General features: G+C 46.3%; 1 protein-coding gene across 1 annotated transcript in view; it reads left to right on the top strand.

The window, feature by feature from the left end:
• Positions 1-19,107, top strand: part of TRPM1 (transient receptor potential cation channel subfamily M member 1) — a 95,605-nt gene that overhangs the window by 498 nt on the left and 76,000 nt on the right. Inside the window, exons 2-3 of the mRNA XM_045070417.1 lie at positions 153-325; positions 15,720-15,799. Of these exons, the coding sequence (XP_044926352.1) occupies positions 153-325; positions 15,720-15,799 (253 nt within the window). The remainder of the gene's footprint in view (positions 1-152; positions 326-15,719; positions 15,800-19,107) is intronic.

Below are 19,107 nucleotides of genomic sequence, written 5' to 3'. Positions count from 1 at the left end.
TTAAAATACAGATTCTCACACGCTGATTCTGATTCTAAGGCCTGGAGTGGAGCCTAGATATCTGCATTCTTTAAAATTTGAATTTAATTAGAGTAAGATACACACAACATGAAACGTACCAACCCCACCATTTTTAAGGGTGCCGTTCCCAGGCATGAAGGACGTGTACGTTGCTGTCCGGGCCATCGTCACCATCTTCTCCAGGACTTCATCCTCCCAAACGAAAACTCTACCCATTAAACACGAACCCCTCATCTCCCCTCCTCAACCCCTGGCAGCCCCCATCCCACTGTGTCTATGGATTTGGTTGTTTGAGGTCCCTCGTGTAAGTAGTCATTCTTCATGACTGGCTGGTTTCACTCAGCATAACAGCCTCAAGATTCACCCACCCTGTAGCTGGTGTCCAAACTTGCTTCCTTTTCAAGGCTGATCCTGTTCCATGGTAGGGATAGACCACATTTCATTCACTTCTTCATCTGCAGACGGACACTTAGGTTGCTCCCAACTTTTGGCTATTTCGAATAATGCTGCCATGAACAGGGATGGACAAACCTCTCCTTGACGCACTGTTTTCAGTTCCTTGGGGTATGTGCTCGGAAGTGGGATTACTAGATCATATGGTAATCTTAAATTTCACTTTGGGGGAACTGCCAGACTGTTTAGCACAGCATCTGCTCCCTTTCAGAATCCCACCCATTGTGCACAATGGGTGCACAAGGGTTCAGATCTCTCCCCCACACTCACCAACACTTGTTATTTCCGATACTGTTTCTACAGTAGCCATCCTAATGGCGCGAGGTGATGGCTCACTGTGGTTTTTATTTGCATTTCCCTGATGATTAGCGATATTAGGTATCTTTTCCTGTGTTTGTCGGCCATCGATGGGTCTTCTTTGGAAAATGGCTATTCTAGTCCTTTGCCCATCTTTAAATCGGGATGTTAACTGTTTGGTGTTGTTTTGGTCACTGTTAAGTTGTAAGAGTTTCTTAAATATTCCAAATGTTGATTCTTTTTTTCTTTTTAAGATGTATTTATTTATTTGAGAGAGAAAGAGGATGAATGGGAGGGGCAGAGGGAGAAGGAGGAAGAATATCAAGCAGACTCCCCACTGAGCAGAGAGCCTGACATGGGGCTCGATCCCGGGACCCCAAGATCATGAGGAGCTGAAACCAAGAGTCAGATGTTCAATAGACTGAGCCACCCAGGCGCCCTCAATGTTGATTCTTTTTCTTCTTCTTTTTTTTTTTTTTTTAAAGATTTTATGTATTTGTTTATTTGGCAGACAGAAATCACAAGTAGGCAGAGAGGCAGGCAGAAAGGGGGGGAAGCAGTCTTTCTGCTGAGCAGAGAGCCCAATGCGGGGCTCAATCCCAGGACCCTGAGATCACGACCTGAGCCAAAGGCAGAGGCATTAACCCACTGAGCCATGCAGGTGCCCCTAAATGTTGACTCTTTAGTGGGTATTTAATCTGCAAATATTTCCTCCCGATCTCGGTATTTTTTAACCACTGCCCTTGAACACTGGCACAGACCCTGGGGACCCCTTTCCAGATGCAAGTCTCTGGGCCAGGTTCTTTTTTTTTTTTTTTTTTTTTTTTGTCGGAGGCTGTTACATGTTTTTATTTTTTAATTTTTTATTTTTTCAGTGTAGCAGTATTCATTATTTTTGCACCACACCCAATGCTCCATGCAATCCATATCCTCTCCAATACCCACCACCTGGATCCCCCAACCTCCCATCCCCCACCCCTTTAAAACCCTCAGATTGTTTTTCAGAGTCTATAGTCTCTCATGGTTCATCTCCCCTTCCAATTTCCCTCAACTCCCTTCTCCTCTCCATCTCCCCTTGTCCTCCATGCTATTCGTTATGCTCCACAAATAAGTGAACCCATATGATAATTGACTCTCTCTGCTTGACTTATTTCACTCAGCATAATCTCTTTGAGTCCCGTCCATGTTGCTACAAAAGTTGGGTATTCATCCTTTCTGATGGAGACATAATACTCCATAGTGTATATGGACCACATCTTCCTTATCCATTTGTCCGGTGAAGGGCATCTTGGTTCTTTCCACAGTTTGGCGACCGTGACCATTGCTATAAACATTGGGGTACAGATGGCCCTTCTTTTCACTACATCTGTATCTTTGGGGTAAATATCTGGGCCAGGTTCTGTTGAGGAGCAGGGCTTGAGGGGAAGAGATAAGGAGAAGAGTTGGCTCCGCTCAGCACCCAGTGGCCCCTTCGGGGAGAGGCAGCAATCCTAACCTCAACACCTACCAGCTATGGGTCTCTGGCATCAGAAGGAGAAGAGGCATGTAGGGCTATGCAGGTTCTGGCACCCAGAAACTGTGGCTCCCCCTCATCTACAGGGCAAAGCATCCTCCTTCAAAAACATGATCCTAAAAACATGGGCCAGCCCTGGGTCCCATGCTATAATGAGGAAGAGTGGCCACTCCCATCGGTGAAGCACAGCTTGTGCTTAGAAGTGTTTGTCAGTCTTACCCTTATGTGATCCTGGAAGTGGGAAGCAGAGACATCTGACATCTAGAGGGCATGTGACTTGCAGGCGCTTTCTGCTCCGATGGCTCTGCAGGGGGCTGGGGCTAGAAGTTGACCTTGGCCACCTTCCCTTTTCTCCCTCCATTACCCCTGCCAACCCATCATCTTACCTGAGCTCCTGATAGCTCACCCCTTTTCTTCAGGCTCAATGGAGAGCCCTCAGCTGGTGTCAAAACCCCTCATGTTCCTTGTGCATCGGTCCTCATTCTTGACCGGAGCAGCAGAGTCGTCTGCAGGGGTGGGAGATTGGATTATCTCAACACATGGCCCTTCTTTGTTTCCTCTCTTCCCTCAAATGGTGCAAGAAAAGTGCATGTGTGAGTTGGTCCCACAAGACCTTCCTTCCAGGATATCAAAATATCAGTCTGGCTCTGGGGTCTTTTGCTGCATCTGTGGGACCTGGAGGTCTTTCCTGTAAACAGTAAAAATTCAGGAGCAAATATCAAAGACTCAGTAGGCCCAGCCCAGCTGCTACCTGTGTGGCTGGCCCAGCTGTACCATTAAGTACCTGATTGCTCAGTCCTGCTCTCCTCTTCTTTTCTTTTACTTTGGTTTTTCCTCCTAATGGACAATTTGCATTTTCTCAGGGATAATAACAGCCCTGCATTCCACCTAAAGGTCAGCAACCTTCTCACTTATGGTGAGGTCTGCCTGGCAGGCAGCACGTGTGAGTCTCTGACATTGGGGCAGCACCACTTTGAACGAAGACGCTATCTTCTGTGATCTGACTGCATCGAGAATGATCATTCCAAAAGCAAATGGGTATGGGCTCCCATGTGAACAGGAAAACCCAATTTTGATGAAACCCACTCACTGGATCCTGGCAAGACTTTCATCTTCGCCCGTTCAGGCTACTACAACAGAACACATACATCAAGTAGCTCATCAATCTATTTCTCACAGTTCTGGAGGCTGCGAAGTCCAAGACCAAGGCAGCTGCAGACCTGGGGTCCGCGGAGGGCTTCCTGGCTCCCAGATGGCTGTCTTCTCACTGTGCCCCCTACATGGTGGAAGGGGCGAGGGAACTCTCTGGAGTCTGTTCTGTAAGGACACTAATCCCATTCATGAGGGCTCCATTTTCTTTCTAAATTCAGTTATCATTTTCCTTAGAAAATTAAAAACACGATATGAACAATGAAGAAATGAAAGGAAAACATTCTGCATCTCCTACCACCAACACAACTTAACAAGCTAGTAAATGTGCTTCCTTTTTTCCTGGCCTTATTTGGTACTCCCTCAACAAAGACAAATGTCTTTAGGGCAGCGAGAGCCAGGGAGCAGAGACAACCCAGGTGTCCCCTGACGGCTGAGCTCCCCCAGCGGAGTATTACTGAGGCATAAAAAGGAATGAAGCCCGGACACCTGCTGCATTCCTGCACGAAAAGCTACACTTCGTATGATTCCCATTACATAAAATGTCCAGAATAGGCAAATCCATAGAGACAAAAGGCAGATTCCTTGTTGTCAGGGACTGGGGGGATAGAGGTGTAGGGGATATTGGAGAATGACTGCCAATAAGCAAAGGACTTGTCTTTAGGCATGACCAAAAAAAAAAAAAAACCCCACTTTGGGATTAGATAGTGGTGCAGTTACTCAATTTTGGGGATATACTTAAAAAAAACTACTGACTATACCCTTTAAAAGGTGAATTTTAGGGTATGTGAATTATAGCTCAATTTTTTTTTTTTAAGAAAAAGAGAAAGGTCACTTCCTGTGGCCTAAAGATGAAGTTCTTTTCCCATGACTCTAGACTGGAGGATGGTGTTACGGTGTCCCGGGGAGGGCCCCTGGATAGAAGAGGGCTGGAGATCGGGGATCCAGAGAAGAGGGAACCCTGGACCGGGGGGGCTCTGATGACCCCCAGCATTTCCTGCAGGTTACCTCCTGTGGACTTGTCAATAAAGCACAGGAAATCAGATCTTGAAGCAGTTCCAAGCATTATCGTGGAGTCTCGTGTAATCATCCCATTTTATAGATGTGAAAACTGAGGCCTGGTGCCTAAGAGGCAACCACACAGTGGGCCATTACTTGGGGCTCCTACTGGTTCTCTTTGCTGTAGGGGGCAGTGAGGCAGAAGTCTCCCTGAGAGGCCAGGGCAGAAGTATCTGCCAAAACAACACAGAAATGGCCTATTGGATGGGGCTCAAGATCTCCTACATGGTGAGTGCGTGGCAGGTGAGGGAGGAAGGAACAATTGTGGAGTTTTAATCCTTGTGCACACAAAGAGGGGTGGTTTGTCCCAGTGCTTTGGTGGGGAAGTTGTTTGATTCTTTGGGGTGGAGAGTTTCCAGGCATGCAGGTGCTGCCCAGGCGAGGCCCACAGGTGCTCCCAGAAGCCAGGCAAGGGCGGGTAGGGGGCATGATTACATATGCAGGGGCACAGCCACCTGCAACTGTGCAGGGATGTCCTCCGGTGTTCCCACATAGCGAGGGCATTCTAGAGAAGCCAGAAGTCAAGGTTTCCGCCTGTAATCCCCCCTCGGTGAATCGAATCATGGCAGCTGATTCTTCTCTTTATACAAGGGTCAAACCAAGTCCACATGTGCACCACAGGCAGCCCCAGGATGAGGGTTTGAGGCATCTGCTTTAAATACCTACGGCAGACAAGCAGTTTCTTTTGGCTAAATTGGTCCACGAATCAGTCATTTCACTGTGAGGTTTGCTGTTAATTTTGGACCAAAAAACAGGGCCAATGAGTAAACAAAGACTTGCCTAACAGTAAACCCACTCTTATATTTGGAAGTCACAACCCAGGGCTGGTCACATCCGCCCAGGCCAAAATCCATTCCCTGTCCTCCTGGCCCTGCCTCCTGCCTCCCCCTGTCACCCTGCCCCTCCCCTTCCTTCCTGCCTCCCCCAAATTGTCCAGGCCCCATCCCCCACCCCCTCCACTCGCTGCCCTCTCCACCCCCACCCCCCCAGGCACCCCATCCCAGCCCCAGCCTTCTCAAGCGTGTCCCCCTGCAAACTCCTCCTTCCTCCTGTACCTCTCCTAAAGGGTCATTTCCACTGTGTGCCCATGTTCCAGAAGGTCCAATTCTCCTGACTCCTCCCACCCCTCCAGCTCCCACCACTTCCGGGCTTCCTCGGAAACTTCAAACAGGGACTGGTGCCAGCTGCCTGCACGTCCTCGGGCCCTGCCTTCTAAATCTAAGTAAAGGTCCAGAGAACAGACTGACAATGAGCATCTGGGGGACCACAAAACCCAGACCAAACAAAAATTATCTTGGTCATGTTTACAACAAGTATTTCTTTCTTTTCTTCTTTTCTTTACAAAAAAAAAAAAAATCATAATAAAAACCTGGTAGACCCTGGACACCCTTAAGAAGGCTCAGGATGGGATGGGGTGATAGGGGTGCAGGGTCTGGACTACTTGGGGCAGGAGTGGGGTCCTGAGGCCCCGTGCTCTTGAGCCATCATCTGGCGTGGCCCATCACAGGCGCACAGTCCCCAGCAGAGGGACCATCTTGGCTCCTGCATCATTGCCTCTGTCCTCCAACTCACCAGCCTTTCTTCTGAAGCTCCCTCCTCCGCTCCCCGGGGCTCAGTGCTAGGCTGCCTTTCTCTCTTAGTTGTGTGGTCTTTTCTTTGCAATCTCAGTGATTCCCATTATCTTAGATAGCACCTAGACAGTAAGTCCCAGACTTGTGTAGCTAGCAGCTATGAGACCCTTCTGTTGTCCCTGGAAGTCTAAGGGGCCCCTGGAGCCTGGGCTTTCCTCCTCGAATCCATTCTGGAGCTAGTCCCAGAATTGTACCACTAGCCACCCAGGTCCACAAGCCAGAAAACCAAGGGCCATTACTGGCTTCCCCTTCCTTCACCTTTGTCAGCACAAGGTCCATGCTCTGTCCCTCCAGCCCCACCAACTATCTCCAATCTGCCCTCCCCACTCCACTTTCCTTGCTCCCAGGCTGGTCCAGACCTCTTAACGCATCTTGCCTGGACCACACTCCAGTCTTGCTGCTGGTGCCCTGTATCCGCTTTGGCATCCCCAGAGGTTCATGCAACTCTTCTGTGCACCAGTTCCTGTGGCCTAAAGTCCCTGTGGGACATGCCCCACCTGCTTCTCCAGTTCCAAGGTCTGCTGCATGCCCAGTCCATGCTCCTCAGCCACGACCCCAGGTCTCTCTCCCGCAGGTCCCCCCAGCCCCCTAGAATTCTCCTCTGCTCTTTCTTGTCTCCATTTCAGTGTGTAAGCCCTTCAGCCAAGACTTCCCAACTTAACAAGCCCTCCAACTCACCCCACGTGGAGACTACATACTCTATCACACCCTCTTCTTTATCCCCTTCGTAGTCTTAGCACAATCTTCAATTTCTCTGGTCTATCTGCTGCCTTGCTTGTTTGCTGTTCATTGTTACTTGACCACAATGGAAGCCCCATGAGGGCACAGCCATGACTACCTTGCTCGCCTCCATCCCCAGCCCATGGCCCCGAACCCAGCCATCCCCACGCTGGCCAGGTGGGAACACTCACAAAGCACGTGGAACATGAGTCTGTGGTGGCCTGGTTTCTGCCTGCACCTCACTTCCCCAGAGAAGCCTTCATTAAAACACTTATCTCACGGTGGGCCTTCTCCTGCCCCTTGCCAGCCCATCTCCAATCTCACCAGGTGAAGGATGGCACAAGAAACCTACCCTTCCCCCATTCCTCTCCCTCCACTATCCCCCCCCCCCCCCCCATCCCGGTATCCTCACTCCCTCTGTTATGCACATGCTGTTCCTCCCACCCCACAGTTCCCTGGCCCCAGATATCTCTGACCCACCTTTTCAGATCTTACCTGTACTATGAAGTAGTAGGAAGCCCAAGTCCCTTCCTCCCTATATTTACCCCCTCTAGACTCCTGGCACCTGGTGGTTTTTGAACCACCAATTGAAGCCTTGACAACATACAACCTCAATTTCCTTCATGCATCTGACTATCCTGTGATAAAAACAATGACCAGGTTTTCTCTTTAAATCTAGAACCTCCCTGGGGCACCTGGGAGGCTCAGATGGTTAAGCATCTGTCTTCAGCTCAGATCATGATCCCAGGGCCCTGGGATCAAGCCCCACATTGGGCTCTGTGGTCAGTAGGGAATCCACTTCTCTCTCGCCCTCTGCCCCTCCCCCCACATGCTCACATGTTCCCTCTCTCTCTCTCTCTCTATCTTTGTCTCAAATAAATAAATCTTAAAAACAAAAACTAGTACCTCCCAGTTACTGTACAAGTGTTATCCCAGGTGAGGCTCAAACTATGCAATCCAATTTCCATCTCAGAGATGAAAAAAGTCACCGCTCAGAGGACTTGGGGAGCTTGACGGTGGCACCATCTCCGTGACCCCTCACTCTGCCTCGCAGACAGACTGTCCAGTGAGAGTGCACTCTCTCAGACCAGGTTTTAATTCCCAGTGCCAGTGTTCCTATGATCTTGCCCTAAAGTGTTTAAAATAACCATTAATGATGGGCGGGAACATTTTGGATGAGTGGACAATACCTAACCCAATGGGGGGACCTGAAGGGTTTACAAATGAATCATAAGGGGCTCTGCTCTTGTTCCGTTTCAAAGGACGTGCTGTGCAAGATTCCCTGGCTCTGTGTGGTTACGCTGGCAGTCTCAGTCCTGGTAGCAGAGGCTGGAGGGGAAGGAGGAATATTTGACTAAGGGGTCCTCCACCCCTTGCCTTTCACCTGCATCAGTGCGGTGCCGCCACCCAGGAGGCTGAGCTCCTCCCCCACGGGGGGGACTCTCCTCAGGTGACCTGGGTTTCCTCCCTTCTGTTCCGTGTGCACCTCGCTGGGGGAGCCTGGGCCCAGGGGCCAAGGCTGCAGTAGGCAGTGTTGATAAGTGCTGAACAGCCCTGGCAGTGTTCCATCCAGGCGGTTTACTGACTCATTTAGTCATTGCAGGGTACTGAGCACCTCCTCTCTGCCAGGCATTCCCGGAGGCGCGGGGGATAAAGCCGAGAACAGAACAGGGTTTCAGGAGAGGGAGAAGGGAAGAGAGAGGGATAAAGTGTATGAAGGACGGGGAGCAGGGCTTGGCGATGGGATGGGGAGTCAGAGAGCCTCCCTGAAGAGGGGACCTTCGAGCAGAGACTGAAACGGTGTGAAAGACTGGGCTCAAAGAATGGTTCTTGTGCCTTTTGTTTACCCTCAGAAGATTCTAGAACATTTCTGGAGACCCAGCTGTAACTCAGAATTTTGAACAAGAATGTTCTTCAGGACTGAACTTTTAAAAAAATAAGTAGTTAATACTTCAAGCAAAGCACTGTTTCCCCCCAGGGAAAGTATGTTAGTCATACGCTAGGTTATTCATTAGAAGAGAGAAAAAAGATTTTTGGTGAAGCAGAGGGATAATGGATTGAGTTTGGAGGATGCCAGCTGCTGCTCTTGTCCAGGGCTACAAGCGAGCCCTGGGGCTGGGCACTCTGAAAAGGTCCCAAGTTTGCCGGGTAATGTTCAAGCCAGTGCTCCCTTGGGGTCACAGATGTCCTGCACCTGCTTGCAAAGGATATGCTCCGGGTGGGGGGAGGGACCTCTGTGATGGAGGAATTTAAATGCTGCCTGGGACAGAGAAGACATTAATAAAAACGAGAGGCACATTACTGCTTTCCAAGTCCACCTCAGCATATTAAATCCTGTGGGACAGGTGGCATTTCCTCTTTGGATGATGTGGGACCTGAGCCTCGTCCTCCAGGAACTGGATATTGGTTTCTGATTGCACTGTGTAGGCATAGGCTTCCTGGAAGTGCCCGCTGGCTGGTTGGTTATGCGAGGTGGACTGAGAGGGAGGACAGGCAAAACTTAGCAGGGGGTGGGACCTAGAGAGGGAGTGGGGGGAGGGGCTGCGAGGGGCCGGACTGAGACAGCGTGGCCCAGAGATGGGAGGGCATTCCGTGGTCATGTGACTATAGTCTCTAAAACTATTCCCAGTCTTTCCTTGTCTTTCATGGCCTTGACATTTTTGCAGAGTATTGGTCAGTTATTTTGTAGGATGCCTCTCAGTTTAGGTTGTCTGAGGTTTCCTCCTAATTAGATACAGGTTATGTATTTTTGGCATCTTTATTCTCCGTGCATTTTATCGGGAGGTTCATGAAGAATATTCATTCCATTACTGGTGATGCTCACTTGGTTTCCGGGGGTATTTGCCAGATTTCTCCACTGTCAAGCCATTAATTTCCTCTTTGTCGTTAGCAAATACTTGGGAGAGATAGTATGAGATTAAGTGCCCTGTTAAATCTTTAAACTTTTACCCACGACTTTTAGCATTCCTCCAACATTTGTGGTATCCTGATATTCATGCCTTTGGAATTGTTGTGTTGGTCCCATTCCTGGCTAGGAATACCAGAGGCACTTGCCAGGGCCTGTGTTTCTCAGCGCAAGCACACACAGGCATTCCCTTCATGGGCAAATGTTGTGGCTGGACCAGCCCTTGTCCTTCTTATCATGATTGCATGATGCACTTCAGTGAAAACCAGCAGGAAACTTTGAGGAACGAAATTTATCACTTGCAAGCCTGAAGGGTATATGGCACACCCAAGGACCACACAGCGAAGTCACAGATAAAAATAGAGCGCAGACCTAGAAATCTACCTCTATTAGGGTGCAAAGGTTGCGGGGGGGGGTCTGAGGTTTTGAGGGTTTACTCTGTATGGCTAATTTCAAGCATGAGAGCAAGAACAAGGGCAATGGTCAGGTGCTTTCTGAAAGAGGGAGCTTCATGAGTGGGGGGAAGCCTGGTTCTTTATTTGGTTGTTTTGCTAGTAGCTGTGTTACACACCTACAATATGTTTACTGGAACTGGATGCCTTTGACATGGATGCCTCAGCATTCAAAGGCTTCATGTCAGGCACCCACATTAGAATAGAAAAATTTAACATCCACTTACACTACAGTAATCCTCTCCATCTGAGTGTGGGGAGTAAGACTGGATGACTCTCTTCTAATGCACACCATACAGCAAAAGTGATGAGATATCACTTTAAATATGAGGTTATAGAGAGACTGTGACTATTGTCTTGTGTGACTTTTATGCTTCCCCCTCTGATGGAGGTCACCTGCCATCCGTATTGTGAGCACCCTGTGGAGAGGCTCACATGGCAAGAAACGGAGTGAGGTGCTGGGCCCACAGGCCTGGAAAGGATCTGGGTGTTCCCAACAACCACATGGGGGAGCTAGGCATGGGTCCTCCCCAGTGGATTTCCTTCAGATGAGACCACAGCCCCCACCCATGGCTTGATTAAATCCTTGAGAGAGAGAGAGAGAGAGTCAGAAGCACCCAGCTAAGCCTCCTCTAATTCCTGGTCCACAGAAACTGTGGGATAATAAACTTTATTGTTTTAAGCTACTAAGTTTGGGATCAATTTGTTATATTAAGCAATAGGTAACTAATACAATATGTTATATATACTCATCGTGTGTGTGTGTGTGTGTGTGTGTGTGTAGAAAGGGACCACACGCACCTATATCTATATAAATTACAAACCATGGGTTCCTACTGATCATCTCAGTTTCAATCTCCTGCTACAGGGATTTGTTCTAACCTTCCCCACCTTCCGCGTTTGTAATCCTCCAATAGTGAGAAATCCAGCTCCTGTTATACACAATGTACAGATTTCTTTGCTCTATCCTAGAATACACAGAAAGAAATTTCAGAATTGCTATCCTATGTCTCTGTGAAAAGCTAGCCTACTACTCATGGGAATTCAATATTTGTTAGAACACTTATTGTCTTTAATTGAAGGCATATAGTCCAAATACTATGACTCTATTTCAGAGGTGGAGGGGGTGGGGGTGGGGAGTGCCCTCCCACCTTCTCTGGGAAGTGAGGAAGGACAGGCAAAAGGGAAGCATATTTTCTCTCCAGACAGCAAATGCTCTGCTTAGCTATTCCACACAGGATTATTAGAACATTCCACATGAGAAGGGTTGGGGACATGGCTTGCCACCCCGAGCTTTCTCCCCTGGGCTGATGTAGCCACTTCCCCCTTATTGACTGTGGTTTTCAAGCAGTCATCAAATTATTTGGGGAAAAAGGTATACAGCATTTCTTTTTTGAAGGCCACTAGGGAAGTTTTTGAATAATAATCCTTCCTGTTATTCAAAAAGAAATCAAGTGACCAGCTGACTCTACGATCTTCCCAGAAAGGCTTGCGGCCCCATGGGTCCATCCAGAAGGATGAAAACCCTGATCAGACTGTCTCTGTCTCTGCATGCCTCAGACTGGGGCCAGGACTCTGCAGAGCAACAAAAGGGGCATTGGGTCCTGACTTGACCTCACTGGGGAGAGCCTCTGTGACACGTGGGTGTTATTGCCCCGCTCTGAGGAGGTGACATCCATGAACATGAGGGAACCCCTAAATCAGCATTGCTGCCCAGGTGGGTGAGGGCCACTGAACTTCAGGTCACAGCCACACTGCGACGCTCCCTGGAGACTGTGGGATGGTGACCAAGAACATGAGGCTCTGCCTTCCGTGGTTTCTCCTAGATCTGGCTCAGGATTTCCAGGTTTCACAAGCTAGGTGACTGCATTCCCTGTGCCTGCCAACCCAGCATCAGAGACACATTCATGTTACATACACACCACATGCCACATAGCACACATGCCACATGCATGACACACACCACATGCATTGCACACACCACACACACATACGCACCACATATATCACACCCACTCACACACACGCTACCACACGTGCATATATCACACCACACACATACCTGTATCCCATATAATCCACACTCATACACCACACATACATCCTACACACGCACGAACACATCACACAGGCACACACAAGCACATACACAAATAGCACAAATCGCATTCAGCCAGGGCTCAGGGAGATGCAGAGAATGATGCTGGCTCCCCGATAAAGGAGACAGGTTTGCATCCTGCCTCCCTCAGCTCCAGAAAGCCACCTTGTGTTGCCAACCTCCTTCAGTGCGTGCAGGCGCCACACGGTCCAGCACTGCTGGGGGCTGGTGACCCTGCCTTCCCTGGAAGTCCCCAAGCACTCAGCACAGCACCTTGTACAAAACACATGTTCAACAAATGGACATAGAGGAATAAGACATTGGCAAATGAAAAATGACAGCACCCAGAGCTTTTCTCTTCTTAAAAACTTGTTTTATTTTACTTTTGCATTACAGGCAAACTTTTTCTATTTTTAAATAGTTTATACATTTATGTAATTAAAATTTTTTATGATTTTATGATGGGATTTCTCGTATTTCTCTTTAAATTTTTTTTTATTTATTCACTGTTCCAAGATTCATTGTTTATGCACCACACCCAGTGGTCCATGCAATACGTGCCCTCCTTAATACCCACCACCAGGCTCACCTAAACCCCCATCCCTCTCCCCTCCAATACCCTCAGTTTGTTTCTCAGAGTCCAAGGTCTCTCGTGCTTCATCTCCCCTTCTAATTTCCCCCAATGCACTTTTCCTTTCCTTCTCCTAATGTCCTCCATGTTATTCCTTATGCTTCACAAGTAAGTGAAACCATATGATAATTGACGCTCTCTGCTTGACTTATTTCCCTCAGCATAATCTCCTCCAGTCCCGTCCATGTTGATAAAAAAGTTGGGTATTCATCTTTTCTGATGGAGACATAATACTCCATTGTATATATGGAGCATATCTTCTTTATCCATTCATCGTTGAAGGGCATCTTGGCTCTTTCCACAGTTTGGTGACTGTGGCCATTGCTGCTATGAACACTGGGGTACAGATGGCCCTTCTTTTCACTCCATCTGTATCTTTGGGGTACCTACCATGTAGTGCAATTGCAGGGTCATAGGATAGCTTTATTTTTAATTTCTTAAGGAATCTCCACACTGTTTTCCAAAGTGGCTGCACCAACTTGCATCCCCACCAATGGTGTAAGAAGGTTCCCCTTTCTCCACATCCTCTCCAACACTTGTTCTTTACTGTCCTGTTGACTTTCACCATTCTAACTGGTGTAAGGTGGTATCTCAATGTGGTTTTGATTTGAATCTCTCTGATGGCTGGTGATGATGAACATTTTTTCATGTGTCTTCTGCCCATTTTTATATGTGATTATCTGTTTTCTGAGTGTTGAATTTGAGGAGTTCTTTATGGATCTTGGATATTAGTCCTTTGTCTGTTGTGTCATTTATGAGTATCCTCTCCCATTCCATGGGTTGCCTCTTTGTTTTGTTAACTGTTTCCTTTACTGTGCAGAAGCCTTTTATCTTGATGAAATCCCAAAATTTTTAAGGGGAAAAAAACCCCAACATTTTAAAAGGAAAAACTTAAGCCCAGCCAAAAACCTGCACATAGGTGTTTATTGCATCTTTATTCATATTTGCCAAAGTGCAGAAGCCAACGGCTCCAGTGAACAGTGGCCCATCCAGACAATAAAATCTTCCTCAGCATGAAAAAAGAAATGAGCTATCAAGCCACGGAAAGGCATAGAGGAATCTTAAATGCATGTTAGTAAGTGAACAAGGCCAATCTGAAGAGGCTACATAGATAGGATTCAAACTCTATCAACATTCTGGAAAGGGCAAAACTGTGGAGACAGTAAAAAGATGAGTGGTTACCAGGGTCTTGGCTAGGGGGGAGGAAGGGGTGAAAAACAGAGCACAGAGGATGTTTAGAGCAGTGAAACTGCTCTGTATGGTAGTGTGATGATGGAAACGTGTCATTATACATTTGTCAAATCCATAGGGTATACGACACCAAGAGTGAATCCTACAGTAAACCATGGGCTTTGGATAATTAGGAAATGTCAGTGTAGGTTCAACCTTGGTAACCCACATAGCACTCTTGATGGACAGTGCTGTTAATGACAGAGGCTGTGCATGTGTGGGAACAGGGAGTATATGGGAACTCTCTGTACCTCCATTTCAATTTTGTAATAATGCTAAAACTGCTGTTAAAAAATAAAATCTTTTTGGGGCTCCTGGGTGGCTCCATGGGTTAAAGCCTCTGCCTTCGGCTCAGATCATGGTCCCAGGGTCCTGGGATGGAGGCCTGAGTCGGGCTCTCTGCTCAGTGGAGAGTCTGCTTCTCCCTCTCTCTCTGCCTGCTGCTCTGCCTACTTGTGATCTCTGTCAAATAAATGAATAATATCTTTTTTTAAAAAATTAAAATAAAATAAAAATAAAATCTTTTTCAAGAATTTAAAAGAGCACTCCATTTGTGAGTGTCTCCTCTTCGCCATGTCCCCCGGGTTTCTGGACCCACCCACCTCCTGGAGAAACCAGTATTAGCTGCTTCTGGTGAGCCCTTCCTAGTATATTGCCTCTACCTTTAAGCAAAAGTATTTCCATATACATATTTCTTAAGTAACAGAATGACAATACCCTAGAGATTATTCCATGTCTTGCTTTTTCACTTACCATAGCTCAGTGATCTTTTCCTGTTGACACAGCAAAGTCTTATTTTTCTTAATAGCCACAGAGAATTCCATGAATGACTCTTCCATGACACAGGTAACAATCTCCTACTGGAAGACAGTAGGTGATGTCCAGTCTTTGGATATTATAAGTAGTGGATGCATAGTGTGCATTTTGCATGTGTTCAGGCGTATTGATAGAGTAAAATACTGACAGGTCCAGAGGTATATGCTTTGCAATTTTGATATTGCCAAATTGCCCTTGACAGACATTGTACCAACTTCCAGCTGCAGTAACTGTGTTATATGAGTGTCCATTTCCTTACAACTTTCAGTATTTTAAATTATAAAAATAACATGCAGTGAATCTGAGCACCAGAGAGCCCACTTGTAAAATTACTATGGTGTGTGGGTGCCTAGAAGCCCACAGAAGATGACGTTCTTGACAGCAAAACAAAATCTTGACCAGAGTCTTGTAGCCTTGGTTGGTTGGCTTCTCCACTAACTCACGCTCACACCAGGGCTTGTCCAGGCACTGGCTTACTCCAGGGCGGTATCATGTCCCCTTTGCAGACTGATTTGCATGCAGAGATTACTTTTTGCAACCCTATGGAAACCATGAATACATTCTTCCAAGCCATTTCTCTGAAAAGGAACCAGAGCTAAGATCCTTGAAAGCTGCCTCCACCATCTATGCAGATGTTTTGGGCAGACTTCTGTTAGTGGCACTGTGGTTTTATAAAAGTACAAGAGGGAAATCCGACTAGACTTTGGGAAGATATCAATCTAATTTTCATTCTTTCTCTTCCAGGGACAGAAAGCTTGGATAGAAAAAACCTTTTGCAAAAGAGAATGTGTCTTTGTAATTCCCAGCACTAAAGACCCTAGCAGGTAAATTGGAAGTCACAACTAAGACATTATCCAAACCAGCACTTGTCTACCAGGTGCCTGCAACTATTCTTGTGTTTGTGAAGTTGGCGGGGCGGCGGGGCGGGGCGGGGAGGGACGATGCAAGAAGAATGGTCAAAATCCATTCCCCAGGGGAGGCATTAACCATGGAATACTTCATCTAAGAAGCTTCTCTGTTAAGATGCAGGAAAGATTGCTGTCCAGCACTCATCCTAATCTAATGTGAGCTCTCATAACCAGATGGGCTGACAGTGTTCCTCCTAGTCTTAGGGAAAGCAAGATGCTGATAGCTTTAGACAGATTTCCAGGGTAACTTCACATCCTTTTGTTAGAGATTCATAATGTTATTTAGATAAACAAGTACTTCCACCACGGGAAAGTTCTGAGTGGTTAAGTGAACTAGATGTAACTCTGTGTAAAGGCAGACTTTGTACACAAAATGTCAATTTCATTCACTTACATGGAAATGAGTTATAATTAAACTGTTATAAATTAAACAGTAGGTCTTCTAAAGCTGTGAAAGTGACTGGAGATGAATTTAGCCAAACCTTCCCATCTCTGAGGACAATAGCTATGAGCAGAGTTTGGAGAGCCAGAGGGGGATGTTTTTTTCATATGTTCACCCGATATGAAACCCATGCAGGTAGGATCACTGACAAAGAGTGCACAGACTCTCAGAGATCACGTAGGTCAAATCTGACACATACAACCTCAGCCCTGTCATGTCACCAAGCCCGTCCTTTCCACCAACACCACATAGATTTTTCTCCCTGCTTAAACCCCAGGGCAAGAAATATGCCGTAAGGGACAATGCCAAAGATCACAAAAGTCTTCCTTCCGTTGCACATAAATTTCCCTCCTTATTTCAGTGACACCTGGACCCTCCTTGAAGGAAACTACCTATGCCAGTCTTCCTGGCATTGCAATGCCCCACACAGCCAAGTGGCTAGGCAGCAGAAGCAGCAGAAGGGGCCTCTGGGACTCACATATGAGATTCCTCTGTGAGTTGGATGTATTCTCTAGCATGGGCTTAAAAAAAAAAAAAACTGGAATAAATAAACAACCATTTAACAGTCCCTGGAAATGGTCCCAAGGGGCAATAAGAAATAAAGAGATATCTATTCAAAAACACCAACAAAGATTCAGTAAGAAGGGCTAGAGTCTGGTATTTGAACCAAGAGAGCTCCACCCCTTCCCCCTCCAGGCTTAGTAAGAGCAAACTAAATCTTAGGGAAGCAGAAGGAAATGGTAAAGAATAAAATGGAAATTAACAAAATAGAAAATTTTGAAACAATAGAGAAAAATCCATAAAATCAAAGGTAGTTCTTGGAAAAGATCAACAAAATTCACAAAGCTCTAACTAACTCAATGAAGAAACAAAGGGAACAAATTCAAATTACTAGCATCAGAAATAAAAGGGCATTACTTACCAATCTTACTATCAAATTCCAAAAAAGACACAAACTACCAGACTAATTCAAGAACAACCAAATCTGAATAGACCTATAAGAAATGAAGGCATAGGGGGTGCCTGGGTGGCTCAGTGGGTTAAAGCCTCTGCCTTCGGCTCAGGTCATAATCCTCGGCTCCTGGGATAGAGCCCGGCATTGGGCACTCTGCTCAGCAGGGAGCCTGCTTCCTCCTCCTTCTGCCTGCTTCTCTGCCTACTTATGATCTCTGTCTGTCAAATAAATAAAAAATATATTTTTTAAAGAAAGAAAGAAATGAAGGCATAGGATTAGTATCAAGAATTACCCACAAAGTGGGGCACTGGGGTGGCTCAGTCAATTAAGCGGCTGCCTTTGGCTAGGCTCATGATCTCAGAGTCCTGGAATGGAGTCCCACATTGGGCCCCATGCTTGGTGGGGAGTCTGCTTCTCCCTCTCCCTCTGCCTGCTGCTCTGCCTATTTATGCTCTCTCTCTCCGTCCCTCTGTCAAATAAATAAAATCTCTTTAAAAATTTTTTATAATGACTTTTACCAAATATTTAACATAGGCAGTAACCTCTTCAACATTGGCCATAGCAATTTCTTTCAAGATATGTCTCCCAAGGCAAAGAAAACAAAAGAGAAAATGAACTTTTGGGACTTTATCAAAATCAAAGCTTCTGCACAGCAAAGGAAACAGACAACAAAACAAAGAGGCAACCCATGGAATGGGAGAGGATACTCGTAAATGACACAACAGACAAAGGACTAATATCCAAGATCCATAAAGAACTCCTCAAATTCAACACTCAAAAAACAGATAATCACATCAAAAAAATAGGCAGAAGATGTGAACAGACACTTCTCCAAAGAAGACATACAAATGGCTAACAGACACATGAAAAAATGTTCATCATCATTAGCCATCAGGGAGATTCAAATCAAAACCACATTGAGATACCACCTTACACCAGTTAAAATGGCCAAGATCAACAGGACAGTAAAGAACAAGTGTTGGAGAGGATGTGGAGAAAGGGGAACCTTCTTATACTGTTGGTAGGAATGCAAGTTGGTGCAGCCACTTTGGAAAACAGTGTGGAGATTCCTTAAGAAATTAAAAATAGAGCTACCCTATGACCCTGCAATTGCACTACATGGTATGTACCCCAAAGATACAGATGGAGTGAAAAAAAGGGCCATATGTATCCCAATGTTCATAGTGGCAATGGCCACAGTCACCAAACTGTGGAAAGAGCCAAGATGCCCTTCAATGGATGAATGAATAAGGAAGATGTGGTCCATATATACAATGGAGTATTATGCCTCCATCAGAAAAGATGAATACCCACCTTTTCTATCAACATGGATGGGACTGGAGGAGATTATGCTGAATAAAATAAGTCAAGCAGAGTCAATTATCATATGGTTTCACTTACTTGTGGAGCATAAGGAATAACACGGAAGACATTGGGAGATGAAAGGAGAAGTGAGTGGAGGGAAATTGGAGGGGGAGAAAAACCATGAGAGACCTTGGACTCTAAGAAACAAACTGAGGGTTTTGGAGGGGGGGGGTTGGGTGAGCCTGGTGGTGGGTATTAAGGAGGGCACGTATTGCATGGAGCACTGGGTGTGGTGCATAAACTGAATTTTGGAACACTGAAAAAAATAAAATAAATTTTTTTAAAAAAGAAAAGAATTAATACTAATTTCTCATTAAAAATTTCAAAAATTAGAAGATTAGATAACTCTCCCCAACTCAGTTTTCAGTTTCATGACGTCAATACTACTATTAAGACCAGACAAAGACATCACAAGAAAGGAAAACTATACGATGGCATCTTCTGTGAGTATAGATGCAGAAA

The sequence above is a fragment of the Mustela putorius genome, unplaced genomic scaffold (genome assembly GCF_011764305.1).
Source record: "Mustela putorius furo isolate JIRA1106 unplaced genomic scaffold, ASM1176430v1.1 tig00003972_pilon_pilon_pilon, whole genome shotgun sequence".
Lineage (NCBI taxonomy): Eukaryota > Metazoa > Chordata > Mammalia > Carnivora > Mustelidae > Mustela > Mustela putorius.
Note: the sequence above shows the minus strand (reverse complement) of the source record. Positions and strands in the feature narration are given on the sequence as shown.